The following is a 15376-nucleotide window of genomic DNA, read 5'->3' as shown; positions in this document are numbered from 1 at the left end:
GTCCCTGTACGGCTCTCTCCCAGGCCCTCATTATCAATTCGTTTCGAAGTATCCGAGGCGAACGGCGTGACCCCAAACGGAGATGAAAAACAGAGAGAGGCCTAGGAACTAGGCAAAGTTGGTACAACCATATTAGTATTATACTAAGACGAAAGCTCTTCGGGTCAGAAGTCCACTAAGCTAGACAGCAAACGAAGGCTGTTATCGGTTCGTAAGCCATGAAAAGTCGACGCATGCTCAGATAGCGCAAACTGAAGAAACCAAAATCATTTCTTTCTGTTTCTGGACTAACAGGTACTTAGACAAAGCTGCCAGCAACTTAGCACATACTCAGCCGAAGAAACAGAGTTTCCGCTAAACCGTAAAAGCTCCTTTGACGATTGAGGCTTAGTTACAAGCTGACAGAGAAGCAGACCTGAAAATCAAACGAACTCATGATGCCGCCGAACATTACTGGATATGGCTACCATATAAAAGAGAAGGCTGGTCAAGCATCGAACCCATGTTTATCAACTACTGGTATCTTATTGTCTGTTCTTAACATTTTTCTCTCCATCACCGCCTTTCTGGGCAATGCTCTCATCCTAGCTGCTCTTCATAAAGTGTCGTCCATTTATCCGCCAACAAAACTGTTATTTCAATGCCTGGCAGTCACTGATCTTTGTGTTGGCTTCTTTGCCGGACCTCTCTTCGTAACAGGTTGCTTTTCGCCTCCTACAATAATTTTTAAAATCTCGCATTTTGTTAATCCCTTGTTGATTGAAGTAACGATTTTAACATCGACTGCCATAAGCGTGGACAGACTTCTCGCTCTGTTGTTGGGGCTGCGATACAGACACGTTGTAACCTTACGGCGGGTTCGTGTGGTCATACTTTGCATTTGGTTAGTAGCTGCTCTACTTTCCTTGTTAACGTTTTCCCAACCCAAACAGGTTCGTCCTAAATTGTTCTTAACAATAATAATACTTTGTTTGGTAATATCGGTTGGCTCTAACACCAAGATTTTCTTCATTCTCCGCCATCAACAAGCTCAGTTACGAGACAGTTTTCGGCAAGGACAACCGAACGTTGAAGGAATTCCACTGAACATAGCACGATACAAGAAAACAGTTTCTACTATAATTTGGGTGCAGCTGGCTTTGGTTGCTTGCTATTCACCTAATGTTATAACCTCTATAATTTCTTTAAAACAAAATTCAAAGGGAATAAATAAATATTCTCCTCTTACAGTAACGCTCCTTCATCTAAACTCATCTTTAAACCCGATTCTTTACTGCTGGAAAATCAGAGATGTCAGACAACAAGTGAAGAGCACAATCCGCCAATTTTTCTGTGTATGAAACTGATGGACAGCACTTCGAGAAAAGCTACTCGGTTAGTTTCCGATGGAGGACAAAACGCCGAAGATGTGAGATGTTGATATTGATAGGAGAGACCAAACAAAGCTTTTTTTTAATGCGAGAGAGTTTCTGATATTAAGATATGGAATCGTGAAAAAATTCATCCAGTACTCTGAATTATGACGTGTGAATTCAAGTGGAAACATTAGAACTCCTGAGGGGAATTTATCAAACGGATGAAATTTTGCGCATTTTACAAGAGATTAGTAGTCGGCATAGAAAGAGTCAGTAGCAGCTTAGCCTGAGTCAGTGTTACGGGGCAGATTTTAGAGTTTACTCAGGCTTCACGCAATGTAGTTCCAGCTAAGAGAGCATTTCATTTCTTGCTCAGTTCGTTTTCCAGATCTGATATTTATGTGCCTTTACCACATAAAATAAATTTCACAATTTATTGGCAGATAATTATTCACGACTAGAGTGACTTCAGCTGTTGGGTACGTCTAGGTCACACGAATCTTGAACGAATTCGGTTTTGTTTACTTTTGTTGAACAATAAAGATACGAAAAATGTAAAAGCTCACACTTGTATTATTTTGCCTTTGGTTGCATTGAGTATATTTATCGTTGGTGTTGAAAAACGATACAATAAGTGCTTTATTTGTGGGGAATATTTTAATCAAAAGCATAAAAAATATATTTAAAAGTTCAATGGTTTACCCTTAGTACTGATTTAGCGCTGATCAAACACTGTTTTCCCCTGGTACTAATTTGCTTCGAGCAGGTTTTCTGTTTTGGACTATTTCTCAGGAAACAAATCCTTCCAAGAAATTGGTTTTCCCCAGATAACAATAGATTGTTCACATTAAATCAAGTCTTTTTTTACTGTACTTGACCTCAAATTAACTTTTCACTGGTATTTGCCTGGAAATAGAAATTTCCCTTGTTCTCGTTTTTGGTAAAATTTTCCAATGTTTCTTACCGAATTTATACCAGCCGATATTTTTTGTTAGGAGTTAATCTTGACCGAACTTATTGGAACAATAATAAACCTTAAACCCTTTTCATTTGAAGGTATCTGTTAGTGTATTTTTAATTATAAGGAACTAAAACTTTTAAACACTTAGAAAGGTTGTTTAGTTTACAACCAACATTTTTGATAGAACTTGTGACTTTCAACATTCAACTTTATTTCTTACATACTTCCGATTGTTAATGTATCATTTTAATCGATACAAATGTTCATTATAATTTTTTATATTTCTCCCGCTGCTTTATTTTGATTGAACATTTTGAAGAACATATTAGTAGTAGTAGCAGTAGAAGTAGCAGTAGTAGTCGGTAGTAAGTCTTCATTTCAACACGATGAGTCTTAAAGCTAAAAGCTTGTGGGATCGCGTGTAATAATAACTTACAAAGTAATAAGTAAAAAAAAAGATAAAAAAAAAAAAACTGCTGACCTCAAAAGAACCTAATAAAGAAAACCCTAAAAGAAAAGTACATTTTCCTTGTCAAATAAAAAGATGGAACACATTACAAATTCCGTTATCAACCAATCATAAAAAGGTTTGTGTTAGCCTACATTAGTAGTTGAAGCCACTTGTTCATTACAATAACAAATTTGTTCGTTAAGGTAGTTTGTCCGGCGTGTTGTCTGGACTAACATGCAAATTAAGATTTATTATAACTTTGTTGGGTAAACCAAAATTAATTAAAATGAGGAAATCCCAAATAAGCCCGAAATATGCACTTACAAGTAAAATGTAAGGTCGATATTAATGAAAGTTGTAATTAATGCTCAGATGTTGTGAGGATAAAACAGGTTCACGGAAATCAGTCTTATGTCCCAACTTGAATTCTTCACACACATACGTAAGCGGATGGCTTGCTTCTATTTGGATTTTAAGTGTAACTAATTAGTATGTTAGTCCAGGCAACACGCTGGACAAACTATCTTAACGAACAAATTTGTTATTGTAGTAATCAAGTGACTTCAGCTGCCGTGTCTGCTAAACAACTGCTTTTCTTCGTAACGAAGAGTTTAGTTAAGGCTCGCGTTCACTCACACTTTTCATTCACATAATAATCAGTTCTGCGAGTCTTTCAAGGTTCGTTTACGCGCCTTCGCACGTTTTACAGTCTTTTGTTCTAGGTACCTTTCTAGAACCTTAAATTGAAATGTTTTTCGACAGCAACTCAGTTTGAATTAGTACCCACTGATCTAACGCGTTTCACTTTCCTATCGGACCTCTGACTAGATGATATTTTGAAAATCAAATTTTACGCAAGTCAGCCGAGCTCGTTTAAGATTCGTGTGACCTACAGGTGACGAACAGCTGAAGTCACCCTTGTCGTGCATAATTATCTTCAATTAATTGTGAAATTTTTTTCATATGGTTAAAGCACAAAATTATCAGGTCTGCAAAACGGACAGAGCAAGAAATAAAATGCCCTCTTGAACTATATTGTGTGGAGCCTGAGTGAACTCTAAAATCTGTCCCGTAACATACTATGTCGCTCCTGACCCTTTCTATACCGACTACTGAACTCTTGTAAAATGCGCAAAAATTCATCCCTGTTTTAAATTTTCTTAAGAGTATTAATATTTAATAATAATAATAATAATAATAATAATAATAAATAAATAATAATAAACTTTATTAACGTGTCAAGAAATTTAGCTGAGGGGAGAAGTCCCCTGTACTAATAGTGGACACCTAACTAAATTCTAGAAAATTCTAAAAAATGAATTAAAATTTACATCGTAAACCTGATATTAATAAAATTTCATACATCAATCGCAAAAAATCATGTTAAGCCTAGTCATTCTCGGCATAGGTTGCAGCCTCGACAGTTACTGACATTTGCTGCTAGGGCAGTAAGGTCCTGATTACGTATGACTCTTTTGAATTGCTTCAGAGAGGGTTCATATCTTATTCTAGGAGTGAGATCATTCCACAGTTTAGGCCCTAGGTAACGAAGTGAGTGTTTTTCATATGTCACCGAAGAGAATCGAGGTTGAACAAATTCTCGCTTCCTTAAGTAATACGTACCACTGTCTAATATTTGCGCCTTCTGCTTAATTGTGCCACACTGAATCACTCTTCATAATTCAGAGTTCTGTATTAATTTATTTACTATTCCATAATTATCTTTAAATATCAGAAACTCTCTCTCGTATTAAAAAAAAAAGGTTCCCTTTGATCTAAGTCCTCCAATATCAATATTTTACATGTTCGGCGTTTTGTCCTCCATCGTAAACTAACCGAGTAGCTTTTCTTGAAGTGCTGTCCATCAGTTTGATACGCGGAAAAATTGGCGGATTGTGCTCTTCACTTGTTGCCTAACATCCCTGATTTTCCAGCAGTAAAGAATCGGGTTTAAAGATGAATTTAAATAAAGGAGAGTTACTGTAAAAAGATAAGATATATTTAATACCTCGGAATATTCATTTAATAGCATTATCAGGGAGGATATAACGTAAGGTGCATAGCAAGCAACTGACGCCAGTTGCACCCAAATTATAGTAGAAACTGTTTTCTTGTATCGTGCTATTCCTTCAACGTTCGGTTGTCCTTGCTGCACACTGTCTTGCAGTTGAGCTTGTTGATGGCGGAGAATGAAAAAGATCTTGGTGTTGGAGAAAACCGAGATTACCAAAGAAAGTATTATTATTGTTAAGAACAATTTAAAACAAACATCAATGGGTACGAAAAAGGTTAACGAGCCAAGTAGAGCAGCAACTAACCAAACGCAAATTATGACCAGACGAACTCGCCGTAAGAATACAACGTGTCTGTATCGCAGCCCCAAGAACAGAGCGAGAAGTCTGTCCACGCTTATGGCGGTCGATATTCAATTAACAAGGGATTAACAAAAAATGAAACATCAAAAATCATTGAAGAAGGCGAATAAAAACCTGCCACAAAGAGCGGTCCCCTAATCAGGCCAACACAAAGATCACTGACAGCCAGGCATTGAAGTAACAGTTTTGTTGGCGGATAAATGGACGACACTTTATGAAGAGCAGCTAGGATGAGAGCATTGCCCAGAAAGGCGGTGATGGAGACTAAAACGTTAAGAACAGACAATAAGATACCAATAGTTGATAAATATTCGTCCCATGCTTGATCATCGTCCTCGTTTATGTTGTTTTCGTCTCCAGTAATGTTCGGCAGCATCACGAGTTCGTTTGATTTTCAGGTCCGCTTCACTGTCAGCTAAGCCTCTAAGCCTCGTCACTAAGCGCCACTAAGCCTCGTTAAAGGAGCTTTACGGTTTAATAGAAAGTCGGTTTCTTCAGCCGAGTATGTGCTAAGTTGCTCGAAGTCAACTTTGTCTGAGGCGCTGTTAGTTCAGGAACAAAAATGATTTTGGTTCCTTCGTGCGTCGCCTTTTCCCGCCTTACGGATAATCTCGTTCACTGAGCCCTCGTTACCCTTTTCCGCTCCAAGGGAGTAACAAGAGCTCTGGGGACGAGATTGCCTTACGAACCAATAACAGCTGTAGTTTGTTGTGTCACCCAGTAGAGAGCCTAAGAGTTGAAGAGCTTTTTTGTTAGTATATAATATGGTTATGCCAGCTGCAACCGCTTTTTTAAAGTGAATTTGGGTTCAAAATATGGATTGACAATTGTGTCTGTGATATATACATCACACTTATGAACATATCTGTATGAACGTCACACTTTAGTTTGCTGCATCGCTCTGTGGATTTCTGAGCCAAAGAGCTTTTGTCTTAGTATATAACATGGCTCTGCCAGCTTGCAACTGCTGTTTTAGAGCGAATTTGGGTGGTAAAAACAATTTGCATTGACAATCATGACTGTCATACGAATTAAGCCTACTATGAATACGTAGTTAGCTTATCAGTATGATAGTGTTTTCCAAATATCATTGCATGAAGTGAAGTTGGAAAGGTTCCGACAGTATTTATGTCAGTGATTTCGAATCGTAGCAGTCAGCCATTTGTAACAAGACAATTTTGTTAGCTTAAAATTAAAAGGTGCTCTTTTTGTTTTTCATCCGTTAAGTCCTTTAAATAAAATTCATAATTTTTCGTGCTTGCTGGTGGCCAAGATGTCACATCTGGGGCTTACAGCCAAAATTTTTCTTTAATAAAAAAAGGAACTTTTTAATGTCTTGTTGCCAAAAACAATTCAAATGATGGTAGCAATTACAATTCTGCCCAATTAGTGCACACAGATGTTTATATGTCCACCCGGGTGTCGTAATTATGATAGCTTCGGTAGAGTGACACGCGAATTCCGTCTCAAAAACACACATGCTCGAAATGGTTGATTTGTCGTCTACTTATCTGTCCCAGGTTTACCTTTTAGGGAGAAATAGAACAGCAATTTACAGATCAGTTGTAGCCGAGCTGTCCTACTTGAAATAGAATTAAGACCTATTTTCGTTTTTGCCCTGTGTCTGAAGACTGTCAACTTTGTATTAACTTTTGCTTACTTGAATGACAAGATTCGGTTTGCGCTCTTTTTTTGGCAGAAATATTAATCTATTTTAACAGGAGAAAAGTTGACATATGCTCATAGGCAATATTGCTTCTAGAACTCCTGTGGTTTAATTTTTTCTTCTGTATTTGAGAACTAAAATAAGACCGGGGCGTGCATATTTCATCGTTTAATTTGTATTCCAAATAGGGAAAATTTACAACAAGGCAAATATCATGCAGGTATTTCATTTTTTGACATACTCTGGGGCATATGAATCTTTGTAAATCAAACATTTGAAATTTATTTTTAAGACTTTTAGGCTAAAATGAAAAACGGAAAAAGCAACTTCACTTCATCCAATAATATTTGAAGGACACCATCAGCACTATAAGCTAAATACGTTTGGCTGCATAGGCTTGATTGGTATGACAGCCACAATTGTTAATGGAAAAAGCTTTTGGCTTCCAAATTCAATAAAAAAAAAAAAAAAAAAAAAAAAAACAGCAGTTGCAAGCTGGCAGAACCATATAATATACTAAGACAAAAGCTCTTCCGCTCAGATATCCACTGAGCCACACAGTAAACTAAAGCTGTTATCGGTTTTGTAACTCGGAAAAGGGCGATGCTTTCTCGGTTACAGCAAACTGAAGGAAGAAACTGAGTTTTCACTTAACCGTAAAGCACCTTCGACGAGGCTTAGTTACAGCTAACAGTGAAGCAGACCTGAAAATCAAGCGAACTGATGATGAGGACGAACATTACTGGAAATGAAAACTATATAAATGAGACGGATGACGAAGCAGGGGACCAATGTTTATCAACTACTTGTATATTATTGTCAAGTGTTAACATCTTTCTCTCTATCACCGCCTTTCTGGGCAATGCTCTCATCCTAGCTGCGCTTCATAAAGTGTCGTCCATTTATCCGCCAACAAAACTGTTGTTTCAATGCCTGGCAGTCACTGATCTTTGTGTTGGCATTATTGTACAGCCAATATTCGCCGCAAGCTTTTTCTTGCTTTCTTCAAAAATTTTTGAAAATGGATCGAATTTTTTTACTCCCTTGTTAATTGAAGTAACGATTTTAACATCGACCGCCATAAGCGTGGACAGACTTCTCGCTCTGTTGTTGGGGCTGCGATACAGACACGTTGTAACCTTACGGCGAGTTCGTGTGGCCATACTTTGCGTTTGGTTAGTAGCTGCTCTACCTGGATCGTTAACCTTTTTTTTACCCTTTCACATTTGTTTTAAATTGTTCTTAACAATAATAATACTTTCTTTGGTAATCTCACTCGTCTCCAACACCAGGATTTTCTTTATTCTCCGCCATCAACAGGCTCAACTGCAAGACAGTTTTCAGCAAGGACAACCAAACGTTGAAGGAATTCCACTGAACATAACACGATACAAGAAAACGGTTTCTACTATAATTTGGGTGCAACTGGCGTCAGTTGCTTGCTATGCACCTTACGTTATAACCTCTCTGCTAAGGTTAGTAAATGAAGATTCCGAGATACTCGATAAATCTGATCTTCTTTCATCAACTCTCCTTTATCTAAACTCATCTTTAAACCCGATTGTTTACTGCTGGAAAATCAGAGATGTCAGGCAACAAGTGAAGAGCACAATCCGCCAATTTTTCTGTGTATCAAACTGATGGACAGCACTTAAAAAAACCTACTTGGTTAGTTTCCCAAGGAGTACAAAGCGCCGAACTTGTAAAATATTGATATTAATAGCAGAGAACAGAAGGAAGCTTTTTTAATGCGAGATTTTCTGTTATTGTGATATGGAATCGCAAATAAATTCATGCAGAACTCTGAATTATGAAGTTTATTTCAGTGTAATGTAATTTAGGTGGAAAAACAAAGATATGTGGTAAACGAGTCCCTTTAGGAACTTTCTTGAAAGTAACAACTATAAGGGTTTTGTTTGGGCCTTATCCCGCGGAAATTGAAACAAATACCTGAAACTTTAAAATTGCCACCATATTACAACCTATTTGTTTTTGTTGAAATACGGTGACAACCGCTGCCTCGCGCGCGGCTTGAGTATGCACTCTCATTCTGCGGCTGTGTTGATAGAAGCGGGACTTATCCGCCAACTTGACAACCACTCTAAATGCGCATGCGTGTATGATATTGCCTACGGTTCCGTTTGCATTTGAGTCACATGAGCGCGCATTAGCATTTCCGTTGCACGAGTGAACACTAATAGAAGGCTAAACATCCAAAGAGGGAAGGAGGTATATTTCTTTATTTGGTTTTCAATTTGGAACTCCGGGTTGTTATATCACGTAGTATATATCACTGCATTTCTAATATCGGTTAATAATTTCACAAAATTCGGTGACAGTACAAGACCTCACAACCTCGCAAAAAACATAGCAGGCTGAAGCCTTCCCAGACAGCATTAGTTCAAACGAAACCCAAGTCTCGAGACCAGGGGCCCGTTTTCGAAAGTCCCGGTAACTTACCGGGCCCGATAAGTGTATTTTTAAACGTTGGTTCTTGGCCAATGTTTTCATAGAATTATATGATTTTAAAATTTAGTATTCAAAGCTAACAAAAATTAACTTCTGTTAAGAAACAGTTATCACAAAAGACACTTACCGGGCCCCGTAAGTTACTGGGACTTTCGAAAAACGGGCCCCAGGTTTTTATTTTCTGACGTCATCATTTACATTACATCATTGACTCATTAGCATATATTGGACAATTATTCCACGAGCGCGCGTTGAATTTGAAATGATAGATATAATCATCTCATATCCAACAAGCGTGAGTGGAATTATTGTTTTTTTTTTTAATAAACAATCAAGAAATATTGCTAGATCTTACTGATTTCGCCTTGCAAGAACAACCAGAAGACAATTTAATGCTCACTATTTCTTGGGTATGGTATAATGGCTCATATACCATGCATGGCCGCTAAGCAAATCAAATCCCTGGAATTCCATTATAAAGTGAACCAGTTTTCAATAAGAAACTATGCTACGAACAAATGGACACTATAACTAAAAGACCATATCACACTTGGTAATCAGGCTGAATATCAGCGTGATATGTTGTATATCAGAAATTAGCTTTCAAAACATGTGAAATTTAAAAAGTATAAATGGCTGGATGACGAGATGTCACCCAGCCACACATTCTTTGTAAAATTTTGATACGTTTTAAGTTCACTTAACATATCCTGCTCAAACGTTTGGCGAGTACGAAGTTTCAATTTACAGAGTGTATTTAATTGTAGCAAGTTTGTTATTTATGCTAATGTATGCTAATGCAACTGAACGTAACATCCTATATTCGCACAAAGCCAAAAGATAATGTACCCTATATGACCTCTAATTTATGCTTATGAACAAAAATGAAAACAAAAAAGATCCTCCAAAAGAAAAGACTGTAATCAACTGTTAGAAGTTAAAATTTAAGTCTAAATATAAGCGGTGTGTTAAAAAATAACTTAGGCTTTACAGAAATCAAAGACAAGCCAGAAAAGAAGATTCTGTTGTCTGGCAAACTCGAAAAAGCCTAACCCACAACTCTTGAAATGAAACTGCAGAGCTAAAGCACCCTGTTACATTAAACAAGATACAATAAAATTTGCTGTCCTAGCTTCTGATAAATAAACAAATGCTTTAAAAGATTGATGCTTTATACGTTTTAACCAAATATTGGCCATTTATTGCACCCTAGCTCGTGTGACTAGTACTGCCCTGCAGGTGACGAACAGATGACCCTTGTCGTACATAATTATCTTCCATTAAATTGTGAAATTTATTTCATATGGTAAGAGCACATAAATATCAGGTCTGGAAAACGGACAGAGCAAGGAATAAAACTCTCACTGGAACCACTCTGCGTAGAGTCTGAGTGAACTCTAAAATCTATCCGGTAACATACTAAGTCGCTCCGGGCCTTTTCTATAGTCCGACTACTGAACTCTTGTAAAATGCGCAAAAATCCACCCCTGTTATAAATTTTCTCTTAAGAATTCATTTTTTGCACCTTCATTGCACACACTGAATCACTCTTCATAGTTCCAAGTCTTGCATTAATTTATTTACTATTCCATATCTTTACATTTCAGGAGAGTTACCGTAAAAAGATAAGATTTATCTAATATATCAGAATCTGAATTTAAAAACATTATCAGGGAGGTTATAACGTAAGATGTACAGCACGCAATTGACGCCAGTTGCACCCAAATTATAGTAAAAAACTATTTTCTTGTATCGTGCTATGTTCAGTGGAATTTCTTCAACGTTCGGTTGTCCTTGCTGCACACTGTCTTGCAGTTTAGCTTCTGGCGGAGATTGAAGAAAATCTTGGTGTTAGAGGCGAATGCGACTACCAAAGAAAGTATTATTATTGTTAAGTACAATTTAAAACAAACATCAATGGGTATGAAAAAGGTTAACGAGTCAAGTATAGCAGCAACTAACCCGCGCAGACGAACTCGCCGTAAGGTTACAACGTGTCTGTATCGCAGCCCCAAGAACAGAGCGAGAAGTCTGTCCACGCTTATGGCGGTCGATATTAAAATCGTTACTTTAATTAACAAGGCATTAACAAAAACTAAAAAATCAAAAAATCATGGAAGAAGGCGAATAAAAACCCGCCACAAAGAGCGGTCCCCTTATCAGGCCAACACAAAGATCACTGACAGCCAGGCATTGAAATAACAATTTTGTTGGCGGATAAATGGACGACACTTTATGAAGAGCAGCAAGGATGAGAGCATTGCCCAGAAAGGCGGTGATGGAGACTAAAATGTTAAGAACAGACAATAAGATACCAATATTTGATAAATATTCCTCCCATGCTTGATGATCGTCCTCGTTTTTGTTGTTAATGTTCGGCAGCAACACGAGTTCGTTTGATTTTCAGGTCGGCTTCACTGTCAGCTGTAACTAAGCCTCGTGTAAGGAGCTTTTACGGTTTAGTGGAAAGTCGATTTCTTCAGCCGAGTATGTGCTAAGTTGCTCGAAGTCAACTTTGTCTGAGGCGCTGTTTGTTCAGGAACAAAAATGATTTTGGTTCCTTAATGCGTCGCCTTTTCCCGCCTTACGGATAATCTCGTTCCCAGAGCACTCGTTACCCTCTTCCGCTCCAAGGGAGTAACAAGAGCTCTGGGGACGAGATTGCCTTACGAACCGATAACAGCTGTAGTTTGTTGTATCGCTTAGCTGAGAGCCTAAGAGTTGAAGAGCTTTTTTGTTAGTATATAATATGGTTATGCCAGCTTGCAACCGCGGTTTTAAAGTGAATTTGGGTTCAAAATATGGATTGACAATTGTGTCTGTGATATAAATCACACTTATGAACATATATGTATGAACGTCACACTTTAGTTTGCTGCATCGCTCTGTGGATTTCTGAGCCAAAGAGCTTTTGTCTTAGTATATAACAAGGTTCTGCCAGCTTGCAACTGCTGTTTTAAAGTGAATTTGGGTAGTAATTACAATTTGCATTGACAATCATGACTGTCATACGAATTAAGCCTACTATGAATACGTATTTTAATAGCTTATCAGTATGATAGTGTCTTCCAAATATCATTGGGTGAAGTGAAGTTGGAAAGTTCCCGACAGTATTTATGTCAGTGATCTCGAATCGTAGCAGTCAGCCATTTGTAGCAAGACAACTTTGTTAGTTTGAAATTAAGAGGTGCTTTTTTCGTTTTTCATCGGTAAAGTTCGTAAAATAAAATTCATAATTTTTCGTGCTTGCTGGGGGCCAAGACGTCACATCTGGGGCTTACAGCCAAAATGTTTCTTTAATAGAAGAAGGACCTGTTCGCTGCCAAAAACAATTCAAATGATGGTAGCAATTATAATTCTGCCTAATTAGCGTACACAGATGTTTATATGTCCACCCGGTTGCCGTAACTGTATGATAGCTTCGGTAGAGTGACATGCGAGTTCCGTCTAAAAAACACACATGTTCGAAATGGTTAATTTGTCGTCTACTTACCTGTTCCAGCTTTACCTTCTTAGTGGGAAATAGGACAGCAATTTACAGATCATTTGTAGCAAGAGCTGGCTCCCTTGAAATAGAATTAAGACTTATTTTCATTTTTGTCTTGGGCCTGAATATACTGTCAACTTTGTATTAACTTCTGTTTACTTGAATGACAAAATTCTGTTTGCGCCCTTTTTTTTCCGCACAAATATTGAATTGTTTTAACAGCAGAAAAGTTGACATATGCTCATAAACAATATTGCTTCTAGAACTCCTGTAGTTTAAATTTTTCTTCTGTTTTTCAAAACTAAAATAAGACCTGGACGTGCATATTTCATCGTTTAATTTGTATTCCAAATAGAGAAAATTTCCAACAAGGCAAATATCAGGTATATGTAAACTTATACATACCCTGGGGCATTTGACATCTTTGTTCACCAAACATTTGAATTTTATTTTAAAGACTCCAGCAACTAATACTTGGCAACTTCACTTCACGCTTTTATCAAAGAAATATTTTGGCTGTAAGCCCCAGATGTGACATCTTGGCCACCAGCAAGCACGAAAAATTATGAATTTTATGTGAGGGGACTTTATGGATGAAAAGCGAAAAGAGCGCCTCTTAATTTCAAACTAACAAAGTTGTCTTGTTACAAATGGCTCGTTGCTACGATTCGGTATCACTGACATAAATACTGTCGGGAACTTTTCAACTTCACCTCATACAATGATATTTGGAAGACACTATTATGTACTATAAGCTAAATACCTATAATTATTCATTAGCTTGATTTGTATAACAGTCACGATTCTCAATGCAAATTGTTTTTACCACCCAAATTTAATTAAAAAACAGCAGCTGCAAGCTGGCAGAACCATATTTTATACTAAGACGACAGCTCTAATGCTCAGCAATCCACTCAACCACACAGCAAACTAAAGCTGTTATCGGTTCGTAAGGAAGAAAAAGGCGATACCTGCTAGGTTACAGCAAACTGAGGGAATCAATGAAAATCAATTTGGTCCTGAACTTACTGAGCTCCTTAGACAAAGCTGACTTCGAGCAACTTAGCACATACGTAGCTGAGGAAACCGAGTTCCCACTCAACCCTTAAAGCTCCTTCGACGAGGTTTAGTTACAACTAACAGTGAAGCAGACCAGAAAATCAAACGAACTGATGACGAGAACGAACTTTACTGGAAATGGAAACTACATAAATAAAACGGATGACGAAGCATGGGACCAATATTTATCAACTCCTGATATATTATTGTCAGTTTTCAACATTTTTCTCTCCATCACTGCCTTTCTGGGCAATGCTCTCATCCTAGCTGCCCTTCATAAAGTGTCGTCCATTTATCCGCCAACAAAACTGTTGTTTCAATGCCTGGCAGTCACTGATCTTTGTGTTGGCGTTATTGTACAGCCAATATTCGCCGCAAGCTTTTTCTTGCTTTCTTCAAAAATTTTTGAAAATGGATCGAATTTTTTTACTCCCTTGTTAATTGAAGTAACGATTTTAACATCTACCGCCATAAGCGTGGACAGACTTCTCGCTCTGTTGTTGGGGCTGCGATACAGACACGTTGTAACCTTACGGCGAGTTCGTGTGGTCATACTTTGCGTTTGGTTAGTAGCTGCTCTACCTGGATCGTTAACCTTTTTTACACCCTTTCACATTTGTTTTAAATTGTTCTTAACGATAATAATACTTTCTTTGGTAATCTCACTCGTCTCCAACACCAGGATTTTCTTTATTCTCCGCCATCAACAAGCTCAACTGCAAGACAGTTTTCAGCAAGGACAACCAAACATTGAAGGAATTCCACTTAACATAACACGATACAAGAAAACGGTTTCTACTATAATTTGGGTGCAACTGGCGTCAGTTGCTTGCTATGCACCTTACGTTATAACCTCTCTGCTAAGGTTAGTAAATGAAGATTCCGAGATACTCGATAAATCTGATCTTCTTTCATCAACTCTCCTTTATCTAAACTCATCTTTAAACCCGATTGTTTACTGCTGGAAAATCAGAGATGTCAGGCAACAAGTGAAGAGCACAATCCGCCAATTTTTCTGTGTATCAAACTGATGGACAGCACTTAAAAAAACCTACTTGGTTAGTTTCCCAAGGAGTACAAAGCGCCGAACTTGTAAAATATTGATATTAATAGCAGAGAACAGAAGGAAGCTTTTTTAATGCGAGATTTTCTGTTATTGTGATATGGAATCGCAAATAAATTCATGCAGAACTCTGAATTATGAAGTTTATTTCAGTGTATTGTAATTTAGGTGGAAAAACAAAGATATGTGGTAAACGAGTCCCTTTAGGAACTTTCTTGAAAGAAACAACTATAAGGGTTTTGTTTGGGCCTTATCCCGCGGAAATTGAAACAAATACCTGAAACTTTAAAATTGCCACCATATTACAACCTATTTGTTTTTGTTGAAATACGGTGACAACCGCTGCCTCGCGCGCGGCTTGAGTATGCACTCTCATTCTGCGGCTGTGTTGATAGAAGCGGGACTTATCCGCCAACTTGACAACCACTCTAAATGCGCATGCGTGTATGGTATTGCCTACGGTTCCGTTTGCATTTGAGTCACATGAGCG

The 15376-nt window shown here is 37.7% G+C and overlaps 2 protein-coding genes across 2 annotated transcripts; one reads left to right on the top strand and one right to left on the bottom strand.

Moving 5' to 3' along the window:
- The first annotated feature begins 437 nt into the window (after window positions 1-437).
- On the top strand, window positions 438-1839 carry LOC146459204 (adenosine receptor A1-like). Its single transcript, XM_085089740.1, has one exon. It carries the CDS (start codon window positions 438-440, stop codon window positions 1338-1340), a length of 903 nt encoding a protein of 300 aa, XP_084945866.1. The 3' UTR covers window positions 1341-1839.
- Window positions 1840-4631: 2792 nt separating this feature from the next.
- LOC146459203 (adenosine receptor A3-like) lies at window positions 4632-15187 on the bottom strand. Its single transcript, XM_085089739.1, has 3 exons — window positions 15164-15187; window positions 11413-11632; window positions 4632-5191 (listed from the first exon to the last, which is right to left on the bottom strand). Exons 1-3 carry the CDS (start codon window positions 15185-15187, stop codon window positions 4632-4634), a joined length of 804 nt encoding a protein of 267 aa, XP_084945865.1.
- Window positions 15188-15376: the final 189 nt, after the last annotated feature.

The sequence above is a fragment of the Pavona decussata genome, unplaced genomic scaffold (genome assembly GCF_977016875.1).
Source record: "Pavona decussata unplaced genomic scaffold, jaPavDecu1.1 SCAFFOLD_223, whole genome shotgun sequence".
Taxonomy (NCBI): Eukaryota; Metazoa; Cnidaria; class Anthozoa; order Scleractinia; family Agariciidae; genus Pavona; species Pavona decussata.
Note: the sequence above shows the minus strand (reverse complement) of the source record. Positions and strands in the feature narration are given on the sequence as shown.